Here is a 24,120-nt window from a genome sequence, read left to right as displayed (position 1 = left end):
ATAATTCTTGTGTTACATTTAGAGTTCTGTCTAGAAAGTGATTTTATAATGGCAAATGTCAACAACCATTATAGATTTAACTCTAGTGTTGACAATGAGAATGTTTCATAATTGGCTTCCTTCCTCTTTTGCTTTTCATTCCGTGGTATCCGCACGTATCCTTAGGATGGAAATTGACTTTGAAAAAAGCATTGAATTCACTTTTTCATGCCATGAAATTTCTTATTGACATAGAGTACTTATCATCAGAAAACCACTGTTAAAGATTGGTATGTCACAATTGGCTTCCCAAAGTAATTCATTCAGTTCTTGTGGAAATATCGATTGGCTTGCAATGCTGGAAGGGATTGATTTCAGGCAATGACAATCATTTGTCCATTGGGAGGGAAAACATGTTAACCTGTTGATTAAAAAAAACTTGATGTTTCACCAGTATGTGTTAGCAACTGGAAGGGTTACCTATACCAGCCCAATGTTAACACCAGACTAGCAGTGCTAACACTGGGCTGGCACTAACACAGGGATCACTCTGGGCCGCGATCACGCGCTATTTGCGCTGTAAAAACAAAAATATCGCGTCCAGAAAACTCAATTGGGACACAAAATCGCACCGTCGATACTAATAGCGCGTCACTGTGATAGATACGCGACATCATATCTAAGCTTTTGTTTACTACTAACGTACAAGGCGCATACTACGCATGTCTTTTGCTGCCCTCAGGCGGCAAGGTTTATCTGCATCATGCCCCTTTCAAACAGTGTCTATGATTGGTTGCCGACATGAAGGCAGGCGCTCATCGACAAATCAACGGAGTTGATACAGTAAATGTTCATTACTGATTAGTCACACGTACATGTGTACGTAATGGAGCTTTCAAAGACGTCGGGTGCCAGTACGAGTGCAATCTGATTAAAATCTGATATTAGATAGGCTGGTTTTCCTGTATTTACCTTTATTCCATCGTTATTGCGTCTTTTTCGTGAGTTTTTTTCCCCGGGGGAAAAAAAACTGGCATTCGCCCGGGGGAAAAAAACTCACGAAAAAGACGCAATAACGATGGAATAAAGGTAAATACAGGAAAACCAGCCTATCAAATATCAGATTGGTACGAGTGGGACCAAGAAACGCAAATGCTCTATCTTGGACTATTGTACAAAAGTTACTCCTTCGCTGGGAACTAATCTGGATTCGACTACATTCGCTAGTGAGGACGAAGAATGGGTATGTCCTGGTGTAGGTCGCAAGACAAACCGGAAATTTCAAAATAATTGGCTGGCTATGTATGGGTCGTTTTTGCGTCACGATAAGGACAAGGGAGAAATGATCTGCTACCTTCGCAGAAATCTACAGTTAAGGACAATGATGTACAATGCAAGACAAGTATAGGAGTTATAGACCGTTGACGTGGTATTTTCCTATGAAATAAATGTTTCATGAAGTTAATATGTTGATGTGTATGTACTGTGTTTATTTGTACAGTAGCAAATTCTAGTATGAAAGTTGATATGAAATCCATAGGCTTATGATCACAATTATATATATGTGTGTGTGTGTGTGTGTGTGTTACAGTGTATACCAGTATAATATACACATGACGCACATACAGTTGCCATATTTTTACTTCCGTCCCACACAGTTTTCAAATTGTCTCACTCATTTTCTCCAAATGGGACATTGGCTCATGCAGCTCTGGAGCCAGGGTGATCCCTGCTAACATCTCACCAGTACATGTATGTATTATTAGCAACTGGAAGGGTTAATGCCTGCACCAGTCCTACATGTATGTTATCACCAGTCTAGCTCAGTGCTAACTCTAGGCTGACACTAACACCTCACTAGTATTTGTTAGCAACTGAATAAGTAGAAGGGTTAGTGATGGTTTTGGTTCAATTAGACTGTGCCACTTTGAGTTTAAGTGTCTGTTACTTGAGCTTAAGTCATGCAGTGTACATAAAATCCTGTACTTACATTGTAATACATGTAATGAGCCAGAAACCCCAAGCCAAACCACTTTCATAATTTATTTTGTACTCCCAAGTAAGTACCCCCCCCCCCCCCCCATGACATTCACTGGTTGGTCCCTTATTGGAATCAGGCAGCTCTTTGTAACTAAGCAGCACTATTGAATCACTTCTATAGCAACCACCATTTTGTGTTGATTTACCGATTATCTTTTATAGCAGAGTAGTTCCATCAATAAATATTCCGTCTAATTAGATAGCAATTATTCAAACTGTGTGTCTAAGTGTGTGAGTGAGTGATATCACAGACATTCAGTATTTGTCGTTTAACAGCGTAGTTATCACTTGGCAGAACACAAGTCATCACCTAGACATCGGACATCAATCATTGTGACAATAGCAGACACAAATCACCTTAGTATCGAACACAAATCATCGTGTGAATTTTGTATACAATTTACAAGTCATTGTTAAATATTGGACATATTGTTTGAATCTTGGACAAGTCATCGCATCAATATTGGATACAATTTACTTATCGTGGCATGAATATTGGCCACAAATCATTGCTTATTGGCCACAAATCATTGCTTGAGTAGCGGACACAAAATCATTTTTTGACAATCGGACATGTAAAGATACTTGGTTCATATTGGGACTCACAAAAACATTGGATACGTTCTTCAGTATTGGAAACAGAAACGAACGTGAAATTGAACATTTTGGACATACAGTACTGTAATATCTGTTTGGATTTTGAGCAAACAATGCAGTTTGGTATTCCCAGTTTTCTTAATGTTTTATGCCACCATTTTTTGGGAGTCAAAGATTGAAAAAAACTTAGTCACTTGTGAGGATGGATGTACATAATTGCATGTTAACATGTCATGTGTAGAATTGACAAATGCTCATTAGTGTACATGTACATTGAACTATCCTAGTATTTGATTGACTTAAACCTGTACTTGTGTCATAAATTACCATTCTTGATTTCATCTCTGCATTACCAATGACCTTTATACAGATGTTAATTCAGGGTTTGTTTCACTGTGTTTAATCATGAACTCAATAGATGTAAATCATTCTAATTTTTATATTTGTTAGAGTGAATAACAAACTTGTTCCATCTGTGTTTGCTAATATCATAAATTTCCATTACTGTCTCAAGAGGTGTAAATTTGAGTACCTTGGCATTCGATGAACTTATCCATGGCAGTGTCATAAATTTCCGTACCTACATTAACACCAACTACTATGATACATTAAATTACATGTAGAGTGGAACACTTGAAAACCTTATCACTGTACTGGTGTGAATATTGTGTCTCTGTCTTATCAAGTACATCTTAACAGCTCACAGTGGTCAATGGACTTACAACATTGTATCCTCTATTCTGGGATTATACCAAATACATTTTGTCTATGTATGTGTGATAAAACATTCAGTACTTCTGAGAAACTTTGATTCTCATTTGCTGACTGTAAGGTGTGAAGTACAGTTTCATGACATTCTGATGTGCCAATTGGTGTCAATTGTGTGTAAACACTGTTTTAAATGTGACAAGGTTTCACTACAAACTACGAATGAAGTCCAAACAATTTAAAAGAAGACATACTCAAAAAAATCAAGGTATAGTAGAAATGTACAGTATCTTTCTTTTGTGGAGTCACTGTCAGTGAAAAATACCAAATATATTATTGCGTACCTGTAAGGCTGTATACATACTAATAGTATTGTCACTGTCGGTGAAGATATCAAATATATTATTGCATACCTGTATACATACGAATGGTATTGTCATTGTCAGTGAAAAATACCAAATATATTATTGCATACCTGTATACATACGAACGGTATTGTCATTGTCAGTGAAAAATACCAAATATATTATTGCATACCTATATACATACGAATGGTATTGTCATTGTCAGTGAAAAATACCAAATATATTATTGTGTACCTGTATACATACGAATGGTATTGTCATTGTCAGTGAAAAATACCAAATATATTATTGCATACCTGTATACATACTAATGGTATTGTCATTGTCAGTGAAAAATACCAAATATATTATTGCATACCTGTATACATACTAATAGTATTGTCAATGTCAGTGAAAAATACCAAATATATTATTATTGCATACCTGTATACAAATGACAACACAGTTGTACACAAATGCTTCTGATTGCACCTTATCATATTTTAGGAAATTTGTTGTTTTGGATAAACATATGTAATAATAAGAGAACCCCATGCCATGTGAGTGTAAGTGTTGTATTTAGGGGTATTTGTGCCTGTTGTAATAATAAGAATCCCCACGCCATGTGAGTGTAAGTGTTGTATTTAGGGGTATTTGTGCTTGTTGTAATAATAAGAGAACCCCATGCCATATACATGTAAGTGTTGTATTTAGGGGTATTTGTGCCTGCGCTTGCCATATTTTCTGTTATACTTTTGCTTGGTACATCATTACACAATATGACCACATAGAGTACTGCAAGGTTAGCACTACCCCAAGTATACTCCAAGTATACCCCAAATATACTCCAAGTACATGTATACCCCAAGCATACCCCAAGTATACTCCAAGTATACCCCAAGTATACTCCAAGTATACTCCAAGTATATCCCAAATATACTCCAAGTATACCCCAAGTATACTCCAAGTATACCCCAAGTATATCCCAAATATACTCCAAGTATACCCCAAGTATACCCCAAGTATACCCCAAGTATATCCCAAGTATACCCCAAGTATATCCCAAATATACTCCAAGTACATGTATACCCCAAGTATACCCCAAGTATACTCCAAGTACATGTATACCCCAAGTATACTCCAAGTATACTCCAAGTATACTCCAAGTATACCCCAAGTATACCCCAAGTATACTCCAAGTATACCCCAAATATACTCCAAGTATACCCCAAGTATACTCCAAGTATACCCCAAATATACTCCAAGTATACTCCAAGTATATCCCAAATATACTCCAAGTATACTCCAAGTATACCCCAAGTATACTCCAAGTATACTCCAAGTATACCCCAAATATACTCCAAGTATACTCCAAGTATATCCCAAATGTACTCCAAGTATACCCCAAGTATACTCCAAGTATACCCCAAGTATACCCCAAGTATATCGCAAATATACTCCAAGTACATGTATACCCCAAGCATACCCCAAGTATATTCCAAGTATACTCCAAGTATATCCCAAATATACTCCAAGTATACTCCAAGTATACCTCAAGTATACTCCAAGTATACCCCAAGTATATCCCAAATATACTCCAAGTATACTCCAAGTATACCCCAAGTATATCGCAAATATACTCCAAGTACATGTATACCCCAAGCATACCCCAAGTATATTCCAAGTATACTCCAAGTATATCCCAAATATACTCCAAGTGTACTCCAAGTATACCCCAAGTATACTCCAAGTATACCTCAAGTTTACCCCAAGTATACTCCAAGTATACCCCAAGTATACTCCAAGTATACCCCAAGTATACTCCAAGTATACCCCAAGTATACTCCAAGTATACCCCAAGTATACCCCAAGTATACTCCAAGTATACCCCAAGTATACCCCAAGTATACCCCAAGTATACTCCAAGTATACCTCAAGTATACCCCAAGTATACTCCAAGTATACGCCAAGTATACCCCAAGTATACTCCAAGTATACCTCAAGTATACCCCAAGTATACCCCAAGTATACTCCAAGTATACTCCAAGTATACTCCAAGTATACCCCAAGTATACTCCAAGTATACCCCAAGTATACTCCAAGTATATCCCAAATATACTCCAAGTGTACTCCAAGTATACCCCAAGTATACTCCAAGTATACCTCAAGTTTACCCCAAGTATACCCCAAGTATACTCCAAGTATACCCCAAGTATACTCCAAGTATACCCCAAGTATACTCCAAGTATACCCCAAGTATACCCCAAGTATACTCCAAGTATACCCCAAGTATACCCCAAGTATACCCCAAGTATACTCCAAGTACATGTATACCCCAAGCATACCCCAAGTATACCCCAAGTATACCCCAAGTATACTCCAAGTATACCCCAAGTATACCTCAAGTATACCCCAAGTATACTCCAAGTATACGCCAAGTATACCCCAAGTATACTCCAAGTATACCTCAAGTATACCCCAAGTATACCCCAAGTATACTCCAAGTATACCCCAAGTATACTCCAAGTATACCTCAAGTATACCCCAAGTATACTCCAAGTATACTCCAAGTATACCCCAAGTATACTCCAAGTATACTCCAAGTATACCCCAAGTATACCCCAAGTATACTCCTTGAGTATACTCCAAGTATACCCAATTTGGACTAGTATAGTATGTCATGGATAATTCCGTCATGCTCAAATACATTGACATTTTGTACAGTAAAGGTGTGCATTCTATTTTAATGACGTTATAATTCATAGCTTTTCTTTTCATGATTACTAAATACTGTACTGATTTCAACTATGTTAACCTGCTCTAACTAGGTTACGTACTGCTCTGCTTTAACTAGGTTACATACTGCTCTGTAGGAATGATAGATTAATCATACTAGATGTTAACTGGTGATCAGAATAAGGTCAAGTAGTTGATATGATGATGTCATAGTGTAGTACTGTCAGCACCCATCAAGTGGGTCTACTTCACAATTCTATTGTGTACCTTTCACAAGATGTCCCCCACCATGTTACTTAGTTTTAAAACTATGGCAAAAATGGTAAAAAGTTATTTTATTGAAAACTTTGAATTTCAGGAAAATATTTGAGGAAAATATTGATTTTAGGGGAAACTAATTTGTACAAGCTTTCATATTTTTAGTACCTCAGACTTCAGAAAAATCATTAAAGTTTAGTAGCATTTACATTTTACCAGCTTCCATTCCCTCTCACTTACCAGGGTTACTAAATTCTATATAAGAAACTGTAAATTTAGCACAGTTCTCCGATTATAGTACCACTTCTTTCTTTGTAAAACTATACTGAATACATGTACATACATGGATGTGGAAAAGTGTCATTTTTATACCAGAAATCTGTTACCAGGGTGGTTAAAGACGCATGGAAACTAAAAATATTGGTTGACAGCAATTTGTAACTTAAATGGTCTCCCAACCATTCCCAACCCTTTGAACAGTGTAACAGTGCATACTACTCGTAACACTGGTAGCAATGTATGGAAATGTAATTGAAACTACTGTGATGTAAAATGCGATTGAAACTACTGTGATGTAAAATGTGATTGAAACTACTGTGATGTAAATGTGATTGAAACAACTGTGATGTGTGTCAATATGGATGTGGGCATTGTGAAAGCTACATGTAAACCTAGAGATTCATTAGTATTTAAAATCACATTCACAATTTTGTTTTACCGGGTTGCTATATTGTTCAAAGACCATGTCAAGTGCGTGGATAGCTAACAATTCACAATTTTGTCCGAGTACTGAGTTGATACAAAAACCTAGACCATGTCAGGTGCGTGGATAACTAACAATTCACAATTTTGTCCAAGTACTGAGTTGATACAAAAACCTAGACCATGTCAGGTGCGTGGATAACTAACAATTCACAATTTTGTCCAAGTACTGAGTTGATACAAACACCTAGACCATGTCAAGTGTGTGGATAGCTAAAAATTCACAATTTTGTCCGAGTACTGAGTTGATACAAACGCATACATGTACTCTTCAAGTGTGTGGATAGCTAACAATTCTACCTTGTACACAGTAACATTGCCTCCATCGGTTTCTATTCAGTTTTAAAGTGTTCATTTAGATTAAAGTATGGTATTGTGGGTAGGATACACTACATGTACATGGTTGGTGTGCATATTGTATTGTGTTAGGATGGTGTGCATACTGTGATTGTCAGTATTACATAGTTACGCTTTGTCCTGTGATCACTGAGTTCACCTTGACTGGTTTGAACTTCATGTAGATATGATGCTGCATGCATTGTGTATTAGCACTGTCGGCCGGCCATCACTACACAGTACCACTGTTAGCCATCACTACACACACAGTGGCACTGTCAGCCACCACTACACAGTGGCACTGTAAGCCACCACTACACACACAGTGGCACTGTCAGCCATCAACATGTAGACTGGTGCATCTCTCTCTATAGTAAATCCTTGCGACTTTTATAATCATCCTGGGATATCAAACACAGTACAAAAATAGCAACACTGATTTTATAGAATTGATAACAATAACACCACTATTTTATAGAATTCATAACAATAACATCACTGATTTTATAGAATTCATAACAATAACACCACTATTTTATAGAATTCATAACAATAACACCACTATTTTATAGAATTCATAACAATAACACCACTATTTTATAGAATTCATAACAATAACACCATTATTTTATAGAGTTCATAACAATAACACCACTATTTTATAGAGTTCATGAAAAAAACTGATTTTATCATACTCATAATTATATTTAAAAGTCATAACTGCCATATTTTGACTTCTGTAAGTGTACACCTAATGTATTTATAGAGAAAGCTATGTTTGTACAGATTTCATACATATTTACCCCATTGTTAGTTACATTGTGTACGTCCATTTATAAACCAGCAATGATTGCCATTTCATATTGAATTAGAGATCAGAATACACTCTTGACATTTACTACAGTTAGTACAGCTGTCAGGCATAACATTAAGTTTGTGTGTTTTGTAATTACTAAATGTAACTTAAAGTCAATTTATACACATTTGAGTGTGTTGTATGTAGTAATTATGAATAAATTTAGCAGTTGGTCAATTGATGGTGTTATTGTACACCTTTAAGTTGTTTTATTGCTGAGTAGAAGTCAGATTGCCATAACTAATAAAGCTACAATGTATATAGCACTTTACATGTACATTGTTACTTGGAAGCATAGTTTAATGCAGTGCATCAAATTATAAAAACTGGCTTTATCATGAAATTGTGTGTGCTAAAATGTTATGTTTCCAGACTATTGAGGTCATGGTGAGGAACAACAACAACAACAACAACAACAACAACAACACCAACATCATCACCAACAACAAGTCACCACCACCACCACCACCAACAACAACAACAACAACTACACCACCATCAACACTACCACCACCAACATCACCACTAACAACAACAACACCACCAACAACAACAACACCACCAACAACAACACCACCAACAACAACACCACCAACAACACCACCAACAACAACACCACCACCAACAACAACAACACCACCAACAACACCACCAACAACAACACCACCAACAACAACACCACCAACAACAACACCAACAACACCACCACCACTACTACATGTACCAACAACATCACCACCACTACTACATGTACTAACAACAACACCACTAACAACACCAACATCACCACCACCAACACCACTACCACCACCAACAATAACAGCAACAACACCACCAACAACAACTACACCACAACAAAAATCAACAACAACAACAACAACACCATCATCACCACCATCACCCCTGTATGTTACCTATTTACCATCAATTGAAATAACATTGCAAAATTATTTTTCATTCTAAATGCAATTTGAATCATCTCCTTGAAAAACCTGCCTTAGGTGCACAGCTAGTCAAACCAGCCTTAGGTGCACACGTACAGCTAGTCTAAGCTGTTTCTTTGTATACATGTACCTAGCTTTACAGTTGAAGATAATGTTTGATGGTATTGAAATGATGATGGTACATTTATAATTAAGTAGTTTCACTTGATACAAAACAAACTCTAATAAACTACATATTAATATGTTGTGCAATATCCTTAACTGCATATTAATATGTTGTGTGATATTATTAATGATTAGATTACTAGGCACATACAAGGTTTCTATCTTCTTTTAATTAAAAATAGATTACATAGATATTGTCATCTAAGATCAGATTAGATAGTTTAGTTGTGTGGTACAGGCCAAGGACTTACACTTCAAGTAAATATTTGTGATGTATCTATGTTAACACGGTGAGACATTGGACACAAGAACACATGTCAGGTGCAGTCTAGTGCTTTCCTTCATTGAATCAAATCTCAAAATCTCTGTTAGGGTTAGAGATACCATGCTGGTTACAATCTTTCCCCATTTAAACTGTCTTCCAAATTAAAGTACCCTGACCTAAATTGCCATTCTGCCCAAATTAAAGTACACCTGACAATTAATCTTAGAGTGATAGCTTACACTTGCAGTAGGACTTTGGTTCACAGTTAGAGTGATAGCTTACACTTGCAGTAGGACTTTGGTTCACAGTTAGAGTGATAGCTTACACTTGCAGTAGGACTTTGGTTCACAGTTAGAGTGATAGCTTACACTTGCAGTAGGACTTTGGTTCACAGTTAGAGTGATAGCTTACACTTGCAGTAGGACTTTGGTTCACAGTTAGAGTGATAGCTTACACTTGCAGTAGGACTTTGGTTCACAGTTAAGTGTACTGACAGATTTGTTCAACTTTATCATGGACTTTGACTCAGAGTTAGTCTGGATGTCAACGTGGCATCAAATCATCTCTTACAAGGTAAACAGAGATCTTCAGATTTAAACCCCATGGATAGCTCCATGACTAATTCAGAGTTAAATGTACACTTGTAGTAGGGCATGGACTTTGGTTCACAGAGAGATGTACTGATGGTTTTGGTCAATTTTATAATATTTTGAAAACAGTGTTCCTGAAAAGAAAGATTTGTTTTGTGTCATTGCCATGACAACACAATGTAAATGTGATATAGTTTAGAGACCTCACCATGTGATTAATGGAAGGCAAATACAAAATATTGATGCAGGAAATGGTTACCATGGCAATGAGGTTTTGTTTACTCACCTTGTTGAGTATGGCCTTAAGACTTTCGTGTTTATATTAATCAGTTCTATAGTTAAGGATAGGAAGTAAAAATCTAACTGTGTTTAGTGGTTTGTAATTGAATGACAGATTTTAAGTATAGCAAGTGGGATTCATTATCTCGTATAGGAGTTTAAGTACAAATTATAGTATTTGTACCAGGCTGTTGAAGAGTGTTATGAGAGGGTATAAATAACAGGGGTTAGAATTTTTGTTTTAGACTGTGGACTGAATAATAGTGGGGAGGGGAAGGTGGAAAGAGGAGCAGAGCAGAGATCTACATCTTTCATTTAAAATTTTTTTACACTTTTTGATATTATCAATATTAATACACAGACACACATGCACATACATACATCATGTATACCTACATTGTAGTCACACACAGACACAAGGACACAACACTCAAAACACAGATACACGTTGTATATCCAGTCACACACTCATACAGACACAGACACATTCATATGTGCACCGTCATATAACGACATCACACACATATGTACACAAATATATGTATGTACGTGTACACCACCAGTACACAAATATATATGTACATATACACCACCAGTACACAAATATATATGTACATATACACCACCAGTACACAAATATATGTATACATGTACATCACCAGTACACAAATATATGTATGTACATGTACATCACCAGTACACAAATATATGTATGTGTACACCATCAGTACACAAATATATGTATGTACGTGTACACTACCAGTACACAAATATATGTGTACATGTATATCACCAGTACACAAATATATGTATGTACATGTACATCACCCGTACACAAACAAACAAACAAACAAACAAACAAACTAACAAACAAACATCAGACATCAAAGCAAAAATTTGACTGTTTGTCATCATGTGTTGTGAATATAGAAATATACAGATAGACAGTTTGTCATCGTGTGTTGTGAATATAGAAATATACCGATAGACAGTTTGTCGTGTGTTGTGAATATAGAAATATACAGATAGACAGTTTGTCATTGTGTGTTGAGAATATAGAAATATACAGATAGACAGTTTGTCATGTGTTGTGGATATAGAAATATACCGATAGACAGTTTGTCATGTGTTGTGGATATAGAAATATACAGATAGACAGTTTGTCATGTGTTGTGGATATAGAAATATACCGATAGACAGTTTGTCATCGTGTGTTGTAAATATATACAGATAGACAGTTTGTCATCATGTGTTGTGAATATAGAAATATACAGATAGACAGTTTGTCATCGTGTGTTGTGAATATAGAAATATACAGATACAGTTTGTCATCATGTGTTGTGAATATAGAAATATACAGATAGACAGTTTGTCATCATGTGTTGTGAATATAGAAATATACCGATAGACAGTTTGTCATCGTGTGTTGTGAATATATACAGATAGACAGTTTGTCATCATGTGTTGTGAATATAGAAATATACAGATAGACAGTTTGTCATCGTGTGTTGTGAATATATACAGATAGACAGTTTGTCATCATGTGTTGTGAATATAGAAATATACTGCAGATAGACAGTTTGTCATCGTGTGTTGTGTATATATAAATATACAGATAGACAGTTTGTCATCGTGTGTTGTGAATATATACAGATAGACAGTTTGTCATCGTGTGTTGTGAATATAGAAATATACCGATAGACAGTTTGTCATCGTGTGTTGTGAATATATAATACAGATAGACAGTTTGTCATCATGTTGTGTATATATAATACAGATAGACAGTTTGTCATCGTGTGTTGTGAATATATACAGATAGACAGTTTGTCATCATGTGTTGTGAATATAGAAATATACCGATAGACAGTTTGTCATCGTGTGTTGTGAATATAGAAATATACCGATAGACAGTTTGTCATCATGTGTTGTGAATATAGAAATATACCGATAGGCAGTTTGTCATCGTGTGTTGTGAATATAGAAATATACAGATAGACAGTTTGTCATCGTGTGTTGTGAATATAAAAATATAAAGATAGACAGTTTGTCATCGTGTATTGTGAATATAAAAATATACAGATAGACAGTTTGTCATCATGTGTTGTGAATATAGAAATATACAGATAGACAGTTTGTCATCGTGTGTTGTGAATATATACAGATAGACAGTTTGTCATCATGTGTTGTGAATATATACAGATAGACAGTTTGTCATCATGTGTTGTGAATATATACAGATAGACAGTTTGTCATCATGTGTTGTGAATATAGAAATATACTGCAGATAGACAGTTTGTCATCGTGTGTTGTGAATATAGAAATAAGTGAATTTAGTTCAAGTTGAAATGTTTTGTTAACAGTTCTATGGGTTGACCATGACAGTTGGTATCCTATTAGTATTATTTGTGTTGATAAAGAGCAGCTCAGGGTCAGAAGAATTAAAGTAATTTGTTTGGATACTAAGGAGAGAAAATGAGGACATGACAGCACAGTCAAATTAGATCGCTATCCGTTGTCTGAAGGTATGGCAGTGATTGTTAAAGTGACGTACTTTGTTTTGTCAAGGAGAACTAAAATCATGGATCGTTTGACAACTTAAATGGTTGTCAACCAGCCTGTAATGTTAGTGAGTTCATTTACATGATGTCAAAGGTCATATTCTATGGTATGTAATTTGCATAACATAAGCTTTTGTTAAGTTGCACAGGGAGTTAGTCATAACAGTTCTGTTCTTATGTGAACTTTTTTGTACTTGATGATTTGAATGGCCATAACGGAATACTCCTGTAGTCTAAGTTGAGAAGTGGTTTTCAAAGACGACGGGTTATTGCAACATTAGGAGGACTTATTTGCAACAGAATAGCAGAATTGTGGAGAAAATGTATGAAGAATGTCAGGTGTGAAAACGGCAGGATCTAAAACACGTGAAAGACACTTTCTACCACCACTTGTATCTGTACGTCATCGTTTACCTTCCAAAAAATACATATGGGGACGTAAATGTAAGTGTGAAGTATTTTGAGTTCATGTACTACATGTATCAGAACATTGTATTTTTTTACTTTGCTCAGTCATTTTGTAAGTGAAGTAGGGAGCTAAAGTTTGAAAACCATAACATTCTTTCTTGACAACAACACTGCCTACATTGTGTGTAATGTCAGTGTATTGTGTTTGTGTACGATCAGTTATGTCAACCATGTTTTAATACAACTGTATCTCATAAGTGTTTTTGTTCACCGTATTATCTGCATTAAGGTGTACACGGTAAACTTAGTGTAATCTAGTCAGTCCAGGTACATGGTGTATAGTGAAACCGTCAAGTGAAACCAGTACACGGTAAACTTACTGTAATTTAGTCAGGGTGATAATGTGGTCTAAATCTTAATGATACCATAATGTAGCTAACCAGACTTAAAACAAATTCAGTCATTATATTGGAAAGTATGTTAATTATTCCAGATTTCCTCGTCCCTCTTCATGAAACCTTGGTAAAAATACTGCACAATGTAGGAAACTACATTGATGTTTAATCAGTACCAGATTTTCTCTGTCTTTGTTACCAGGGTTACCAGATTTTCTCTGTTTTTGTTACCAGGGTTACCAGATATTCCCTGTCTTTGTTACCAGGGTTTCCAGATTTTCTCTGTCTTTGTTACCAGGGTAACCAGATTTTCTCTGTCTTTGTTACCAGGGTTATCAGATTTTCTTTGTCTTTGTTACCTGGGTTACCAGATATTCCCTGTCTTTGTTACCAGGGTTTCCAGATTTTCTCTGTCTTTGTTACCAGGGTTACCAGATTTTCTCTGTCTTTGTTACCAGGGTAACCAGATTTTCTCTGTCTTTGTTAAGCTAATATTAAATGAATATATTGTAAACTACATAACCAATACCAGTTTCTTCAGAACTCTGTCTACGTGGGTTAGGAACAGTGTGTCCTATGATAGCCAAATTTTGTTCTTGTGGGTCAGTATAATAAAAACTGTCATTTCTTGTGAGTCACCACATAGTAAGAGATAGGGGAAAACCAAAGTTTGATGCGTCACTATAAATTTTGCGCATCAGTGGCAAATTGTCTTAGAGGACACACTGGTTAGGAACCTTTAGGAATGAAAGCCTACAAGCAGTCAACAGTTTTGTATTGTTCCTTGCACTATTGGCAATAGTTCATGGCTTGGCAGCTATTGTACAATCATTAATTGTACCCTAGTGAACACAACAAAACCTCACAATACCCATAATAGAATAACTAAAGTTTTGTGTGTATTTCACTTCCAATATTGTGATGGTTTACCTCTATTTTGTTCTTCCCTATGGATTTGTTATGATTTCCCAATTTTGGCCCATATCCATGAAGCCCTTCTCTCTCTCTCTCTCTCTCTCTTTCTTCTCCCAGTTGAAGACAAAAAACGACAAGACTACACAATATCAATAACAGAATAACTAAAGTTTCTGTAAATTTTTGTGTATCTTAATTGTGATGGTTTACTTATATTTTATACTTCCCTATGGAACTGCCAACTTTTGGCCTATATCCCCTCTCCTCTCAGTGGAAGGCTCACACACACCAAGACTACACAATGCTGATAACAAAATTACTAAAGTTTCTAAAGGGTAATTTGTGAGTCAGAACTGCCAGCCCTAGTTTGTCTTACAGGTTTTCTAAATGTATATTTCCCTATAGATTTGGTGTCGGACTTTCACAACTTTTAACTTAGTAAACTAATCCTTCTTTCTCTCTCCTATCCCAGTGGAGGAAACCAGTACAAAACTAATATACCACACAGAGTGATAATAGAATCTTATAGGGTTGTATATAGGTTGGCCTATCAAATACAGTGTTGTATATATAGGTTGGCCTATCAAATACAGGGTTGTATATCGGTTGGCCTATCAAATACTGGATTTTCAAGCGATTTAATTTTCATCCAAAAGAGCAATTGTCTTGATTGCCTGGACTTAATTTTCACAGGTTTAGGAAGGTATGCATAGTATCTATGAATAAAAAGTAACTTTCAAGGGATTTTATTTTAGCAGAAAACCACACCAGCGAAAACAGTGGAAGTAAATTTCAAGTGAAAATTTGGTGTTTATTCAGTGTATCAGAATTACTGATACCTTCAATACATTTGTAGCTTGTAACATACATGTATGTACACTTCTCCTTTTTTTTTTATATGTATTTCCTCTGACTTCATAAACTTGGTCCTGAAAAAAAAAATCATAACTTGCTCTTAAATTAACTCCATGTTACTGTAGTTACCATTTAAATGTTCTCCATGTTACCATGGTTTCTCCCAAACTTTGCGAAAGACTGCCGATGTTCCATCATGGAAGCAATTGAAAACTTATGACAGAAGTAATACTGTATAGATAGATTGTACATAGTACTATTTAAAATGTTAGTTTTGTCTTTTAGCTGTATTCTAGGTTTTTTATCGTAACTCATTAATAAAATAAAAGAAAGAAAATTAATTTAAATTTATAAAAAACACAATGCTAGTGTCAGTGCTCTTTGCAATGCTAAAAATAAACACACATAGATAAATAACAATAACAACAATTTATAATGTACATGGCTAAAATGATCAACATTACAAAGTAAAGAAGGCTAAAATGACAAAAACAATTATATGGAATTATGCGACTAAAATGATAAAAATTATTTTAAAAAAGATAAAAATTGCACAAATTTGTGCAATTTTGTTTCACACATCGATAAAGAAATAAATTGTGAACATTAAGCAAAGTTGAGAATTAATAAAATTTCTGTGATATTGTACTACTATTACGATAGGTTTAAATTTCATGTATGAAAGTCTGATGAAAAAAATTCAACCAGTGCAGTGTTTGTAGTAGCCTTCATGTAGATATGGAGACTGTTTACAGTTACTTGTGCTTACTTTGGCTCATCATCAACTTCACAACAGCAGTTATCTCACATACATGTACACTTCCTTATTTGTGTTGCATTGCGTCATTTTGAACGTAATGTACACCACTTTGTTTGTGTTTCATTGTGTCATTTGAAAAATATGTTTTGGTAACGAGAATGGTGTGGGTGTTAGATTGTTGCGTAAACTTGTTTTTATGAATCAAATTGAAAGTAACACCCTTGGTTCTCTATTTGCAGTGGAAATAAGTGACTGCTATCTTAATTAGGCCTAGAAAAAATAATTGTTTTGTTTTCTACCTACCCCACCTATTCTAAAATTGAACGTAACCGGAATCACACAATTCTTTTTATTAGGTCTTATTCCCATTCATGTTTCTCTTTTATTAAAAATATATATACATGTAAGCACACTACCATTGTTGGCGGTCATCAATTCTCACATTCTGTATTTTATATCACAAACAGTAAAAATATACACAAGTAGTCATTGCCAGTAATTTCATACTTGTTTCTGTTTTATCATAAACAGTAAAAATATACACAAGTAGCCATTGCCAGTAATTTCATACTTGTTTCTGTTTTATCATAAACAGTAAAAATATACACAAGTAGCCATTGCCAGTAATTTCATACTTGTTTCTGTTTTATCATAAACATTGAAATTTAAGCTTGAGTAACTGTCCCCAGTATTGTACATCTGTTGTGTTTTTAAGTAACTACCACCAGTCTTGTACATCTGTTGTAGAGTAGATACATTTTGTACTTGTATAACTTTTATCACGTACATGTAAAATTATCAATTGTCCCAATAATCCCAGCAATGTGAAGTAGCAAATCGTAAAGTTGAAGTGGCTTTATGTCTGTGGTTGTTTCCAATCTATGTAACCATCCATTTCCACATTAATCAGTCTAAATTGTTGTTATTTACGACTTTGATTAAGACATGTGGTCACACACCGATAACCTGACTGTTTCCATGTTACACACTTTGTAATGTGTTTCTACAAGATTTTAAGCAGTGAACCAGACAGTCACTAGGTCTCTACAATAAAGTTAGTTTATTTGTAGTTTTTAGGTCCATGAGAATAGAGAATAGAAAGTTGGTAGAAGTTTATGGTTTCATTACAAGTAACTTTTATATAGATTACAATGTATGGGTCTTGATTTATATAAACCCTGGTAACGAAATGCCAAAATTTGATAAATGTGTAGTTTCCTAACATTCAATGTATTGGTATTGAAACCATGGTAACAGAGAAGGTGAAAGCTGGTAAAATTTATGCAATGGCCTATGCATTCTACATGTTTTTGTAGAACTCTGGTAAAATTTACAGTTTCCTGTACATTCAGTGTTTTTATTAAGGTTTTAAAACCCTGGTAACAGAGTAGGTGAAATCTGGTAAAATTTAAAGTTTCCTATACATTCAGTGTTTTTACTAACGTTTTAGAACCCTGGTAACAGAGAGGGTGAAATCTGGTAAAATTTACAGTTTCCTATACATTCAGTGTTTTTACTAACGTTTTAGAACCCTGGTAACAAAGTAGGAGAAATCTGGTAAAATTTACAGTTTCTTATACATTCAGTGTTTTTACTAACGTTTCAGAACCCTGGTAACAGAGAGGGTGAAATCTGGTAAATACACATTATTTTAGCCATCTGGTGTCTTTGTTAAAGTTCTTGTACAGAGTCAAAGGGTGAAATTTAGTTTCCTATACATTCCACTTTTTTGCTAAGTTTTAAGAGGGGGTTATCTGGTTTTAAAAATGGGAAAAAATAGACTGCTCCAAATTGTAGCTGTGGTTTTCAAATTAAGAGTGGAAAATTTGGTGAAACTACAATTTTCTGTATTTATGTGATTGATATTTTTGTACCAAGTGGGAGCTTAAAAATTGTAAGATTCAAAGAGGACTCAAAATCAAAACTGAAATTAAAACTTATGTTCAAAGTGAAAAAGAAATTAAAATGTACCTCTGGAACCCCCCCCCCCCCCCCCTCCATAAATTATTACAACATTACTTTATTCAAAGAGGGATCAGTCATCCCTTCCCAGAGTTTATTTACTGTAGACAGAACTGTTGTTTGAAATTTTGATATAAAGAGAACACAGGAGCGTGACTTGAAGTACATCATGTTGAAAGTGTTAAGAAATTGACAGTGTCTAAGTATTTGTATTGTTTAAAGTTTTGAACGTAGGCTGACACGGTGACTGTTGTTAACCACTTCAAACAGAAACATTACATTGTGAAACACTCCAAGTTTTTTATACTAACACTGTCAGTTACAGTGTACACAACTTAACGTTAGGTGAACAGTGATAATGCTACACTGTCAGTGACAATGTGTACACAACATAACATAAGAGGGTGAACAGTGATAAAGTTAAGGATGGAAAGTCAGTAAAGTCTACAAGTGTCACCCAGAGTGTCACCCAGGTACAAGATGCCCAACCTGTTGTCACCCAGATACAAGATGCCCAACCTATTGTCACCAGGGTATCAGATTTGCCCATTCTGTTTTCACCAGGGTACAAGATCCCCTCCCCACATTGCTAATGTTACCAGAGTTGTCACCCAGGTAAAGCTTGCATATAAATCAGTTTAGTTCATAGATAATATGACCAGGGGTGGGGGGGGGGGTGATGGTGTGATGATGAGGGTGGGAAGGTGAGGGTTGCCTGCACAAGTATAGAATATACTACAGGCTGTGAAAACTACAGCTGATAAGTAAAACCTTATATGAAGTTGGGGGATGGGATGGGATGGGATGGGATGGGATGGGATGGGATGGGATGGGATGGGATGGGGATGGGAGAAAACTGACTATGAAGCTTGAGATGAGGGTGTTAAATATTTTAGGTAACTTTCTTACAAATCTCTTGATGTCCATATTTAAAAGGGTAAAGAACTTTGTTGTACTTGTAGGCCATGGAGAGATCTAAATAATCTGAACACCTCATTTCTCAATACTTTCAACTTTCAACGGTGGACTTGAGTTTATCATCCCCCTTATCCTACTACCCTACAGAATTCTAGGCATGATTGTGACAATGGCCGCGGTGCTTTACGGAACTGCAGTTCCTATCTCTGGTCCAGCCGATTCCTGAGATATAAATTTATAAAATAATTTTAGACCATCCTCACTAGCACCATTCCTAGTATAGATATCCTGTATAGATGTTTTGAACTTTCCTATATTTGTGGAAAATCTCATCACAATTATAGAAAACGTAAAAATAAATTTATATCAAAATGAAGCAGAATTAGTTACATGTAAAAGGTTCAGACAAATATCATTAAAAATGATTGTTTTTGAACAGTTTTGAAAAATTGTCAGATCTGTGATGTTATTGTTTTTGATAGATCACATCAGATTGCGAATGACGTTACAGAGTTCAGGATGTCCTTCAACACCCAGTAGACCGTTTAACAAACAAACAAACAAATGAAATTCTACTTTGTACTTTGTAAGTTGTTTATTTACTCCAAGGACACTACAAATGAATTCACCACCATGACAACTGATTGCATCTTTTATAGTATCTTGAAGTTTTCATTTCTGTGTAAAATTTCTAAAGTTGGTATTTAACTTAAAACTTTGTGATGTGTACTTAACAGAAGGTTGGCAAACAGTTGGTGAAAAGGTATAAACGTATGGTAACCAGTCACTGACACACTATGTCATATCCCTGCAGCAAGCATCTCACATTAAGGAGGTGCATTGTATTGGTTACCATACCAACAGAGATGCTATTGTTAAGGTGATTAGATCTGTGTACTGGGTGTTCCTACTCCCAATATATTAAGGTGGAACCATGTGTTTTCAAAACAGGTGTACTGAAAATGAACAATGCAGTAGTGAATAAACTGTAAACTAAATACATTGGCTTGGTGTGAAAGAGCGCTAAAAATAAACATAGTTTTCGTTGTGCATGTATAGTTGCCAACATCAAATACACACAGATTTTGTGTTGTAATGCTGTGTTCATTCAACCATGACAAATCAAAATTAACATGTCATTTCTATTAGTCCATTGTATTAAGTGGATCATCATATACAGTACGTACATATCAGTATATATCACAAAATGACCTACTGGTAACCACCACCCCCACCCCCACCCCCACCCCCACTCTGAGTAGAAGGAAAGTTGGTCTTCCCAAAACACCAGCTTTTTGTCAACTTATCAGGATCAGCAACATTGTATTGTATTTTATGATGTCTCTACTCATTCCAGTCTGAGCAGAATTTATATAAATGTTAATCATTGTAGGCGTGTGGAAAGGAAGAGCGCCATCATGAGTCAACATTGAGACAAGACTTTTGTTTTTGCCAAAGTTTTTGCTTGTCCTTCATCAAAAAAAGGAAGTCACGTTTTCTAAAATCATTTCACCAAACCCTACCCATAAAAACAACAACAACAACAACAACAAAAACTCCACTGTTTAGAATCAAATTGGCCACCCATGTATTTTGCTGTATCCAACAACTATACAATACATTTACAGTTTAAGAATGAGATTCATGAAAACTAACATTGTGCTTAGTTTCAACACTAGATAGGCACTTAGACATCTCTCACCAATATGTTTGGTCAATACCTACACCCACCCAATGTATGCACCAACCTCATGTAGCTCAGTACTAACACTAGGCTGGCATTAACACCAATTGGAAGGATTAATGCCTACACCAGTCCTATGTTAACATCAGACTAGCTCAGTACTAACACTAGGCTGGCATTAACACCAATTGGAAGGATTAATGTCTACACCAGTCCTATGTTAACATCAGACTAGCTCAGTACTAACACTAGGCTGGCATTAACACCAATTGGAAGGATTAATGCCTACACCAGTCCTATGTTAACATCAGACTAGCTCAGTGCTAACACTAGGATGGCATTAACACCAATTGGAAGGATTAATGCCTACACCAGTCCTATGTTAACATCAGACTAGCTCAGTGCTAACACTAGGTTGGCACTAACACCAACTGGAAGGGTTAATGTCTACACCAGTCCTATGTTAACATCAGACTAGCTCAGTGCTAACACTAGGATGGCATTAACACCAATTGGAAGGATTAATGCCTACACCAGTCCTATGTTAACATCAGACTAGCTCAGTGCTAACACTAGGTTGGCACTAACATCTCACCAGTATGTATTAGTAACTGAAAGGATTAATGCCTACACCAGTCCTACGTTAACATCAGACTAGCTCAGTGCTAACACTTGGATGGCTGCCAGACTGAGACCTTATGAGTATGTGATAGCCACTGGAAAGGTTACAGTGCACTGCAATGCCTGCACCAGGCCTATACAAGACTAGTACAGTGTAAACTAATCAGCAAAGAGATTCTTCATCCCTGTTATACATGTTTGTTTACAGTGGAGTCTAATTGGTTGTAATTTACTCCATGTTTGATCATATATTTACTTTGGCGATGTAATCAATACATTTTTTACTGTAATCACTTTCACAATGTAACAATTGTGTTTAGAGTCTATACACATACAAGTGTTTACGAGAAGGCATACATGTAAGGAGGGTCTATGATGTAAGGTAGCAATTTCACTAAAGAGAGGGTTCTGTCTCATCAGCATTGTCAGGGATTACCAAAAATTATTTTATGTTAATACTGAACTTGACCTTAAACATTGCCATTTTGTCTTGCAGGTAAGAAAGCAGCGGCCTATGACAACTACCTCTACAGTGGCGGTTATACAGCTTTTGGACCAAAGTATCGTGCCCCACTAAGCTATTCATACCCAGTGAGTGGAAAATTTGCTACAGCATATGGCTACAGTCGTCCAACAGTTGGTCCTGGATTTGGCACATTTGGAATTGGACATAGTGGGCCAGGTTCATTTTCATATCAGGGTGGTAAGCCAGGTATTGGAGGGATCGAAGTCAAACCTACAGCTAATACACACTCAGATACAAGTCCTATAAAACCTAGAATTGTACGAGTTGTCAAAGGCGATGATAAAAGACCAAGAAAAGTTGTGTCTCTGCTAATGAACAAACGCAGTGTACAAAGTTATGAGCAACTAGTTGGGGATATTTCAGAAACTCTAGGAGTGCCGAAGTACAAGAATGATCGTGTACGAAAACTATATACCTTGAAGGGCAGGGAATTGAAAGGAGTAGGTGATTTGTTTCGTGATGATGACATTTTCATTGCGTTACCCGGGAAACATCAACTCAATGATGATGAACTCCAAGATATTCTTGAGGAACTTTACCCGGAAAATCCATATGCAAAGAGATTACGGAAGAAGAAGAAGGACAAGGATGAAAAGGGAAAACATGACAGTGGATTGGGTGATGATGATGATAAGGCGAAAAAGACAAAGAAGAAGAAAGATGATGAAGAGAAAAAGAGGTTGGAGGATGAGGAACGAAAACGGCGGGAAGCTGAATTAGCAGCTAAAGAGGAAGAACTGAAAAGAAAGGAAGAAGAATTAAAAAGGAGAGAGGAAGAAGAGAAAAAGAGGAGAGAGAAAGCAAAACAAGATGAAATTGCGAGGAGAGAAGCAGATCTTCGCAGACGGGAAGCAGAGATGCGCAAAAAAGAAGAAGAAGATCGTAAAAAACGAGAAAAGAAACCACTTCCACCTCCACCAAAGAAAGAAGAGAAGAAAAATAAATATGCAGCTGAACCGAGGAAGAAAGTGAGTCCAAGTGAAATCATGAAACGTTATGAGATCGGTAAGACAATTGGTGATGGCAACTTTGCTGTTGTGAAAGAGGCAAGGTTAGTCAACACTGATGAGGAATATGCATTGAAAATTATCGACAAAGCAAAACTCAAAGGCAAGGAACATATGTTGGAAAACGAAATAGGAATCATGAAGGCCGTAAATCATCCAAACATTGTGCGACTTTTTGATGAGTATGAGACTGACGAGAACATTTACCTTGTGATGGAATACGTGAAAGGTGGTGATTTATTTGATGCCATCACAGAAAGTGTTAAATTTACAGAACATGATGCAGCAGGAATGGTGCAAGACTTAGCAACTGCTCTGGCCTATCTACATAGTCAGAATATTGTACATCGTGATATCAAACCGGAAAACTTACTGGTAAGTACTTGTATTTTAACACCTGTTTCTCATTACCCAAGGTTCCTCTCCCCAAACCCAACCTGTTGATTTGGTCAGTTCATGTATTATATTGGGAATTGTAGATTGTTGAACTGTGCCCATAAACTGATTGGCAAGAATTACAAATTTATCCAAATAAGTATTTATATTTGTCAAATATAGCAATTGGTATTTTTCTGGTTCATATAGAATTATAGATGTGATATATACACATGTACTGTCATACATACATATATACATACACACAACCAACCAT

The 24,120-nt window shown here is 35.9% G+C and overlaps 1 protein-coding gene across 4 annotated transcripts in view; it reads left to right on the top strand.

Annotated features, from left to right (window-relative positions):
• The window catches only part of LOC144449879 (serine/threonine-protein kinase DCLK3-like), a 60,102-nt gene that overhangs the window by 27,346 nt on the left and 8,636 nt on the right, over positions 1–24,120 (top strand). For 3 of the 4 annotated variants that reach the window (XM_078140425.1, XM_078140427.1, XM_078140426.1), the window contains exon 3: positions 22,432–23,843. In XM_078140425.1, coding sequence (XP_077996551.1) covers positions 22,432–23,843 — 1,412 coding nt within the window. Of the gene's footprint in view, positions 1–13,602; positions 13,862–22,431; positions 23,844–24,120 lie in introns of those variants that run through there. The other variant, XM_078140428.1, reaches the window with a different exon arrangement.

The sequence above is a fragment of the Glandiceps talaboti genome, chromosome 19, assembly GCF_964340395.1.
Source record: "Glandiceps talaboti chromosome 19, keGlaTala1.1, whole genome shotgun sequence".
Taxonomy (NCBI): Eukaryota; Metazoa; Hemichordata; class Enteropneusta; family Spengelidae; genus Glandiceps; species Glandiceps talaboti.
The sequence above is the reverse complement of the archived record's forward strand: the minus strand, read 5'-3'. Positions and strand labels throughout refer to the sequence as shown.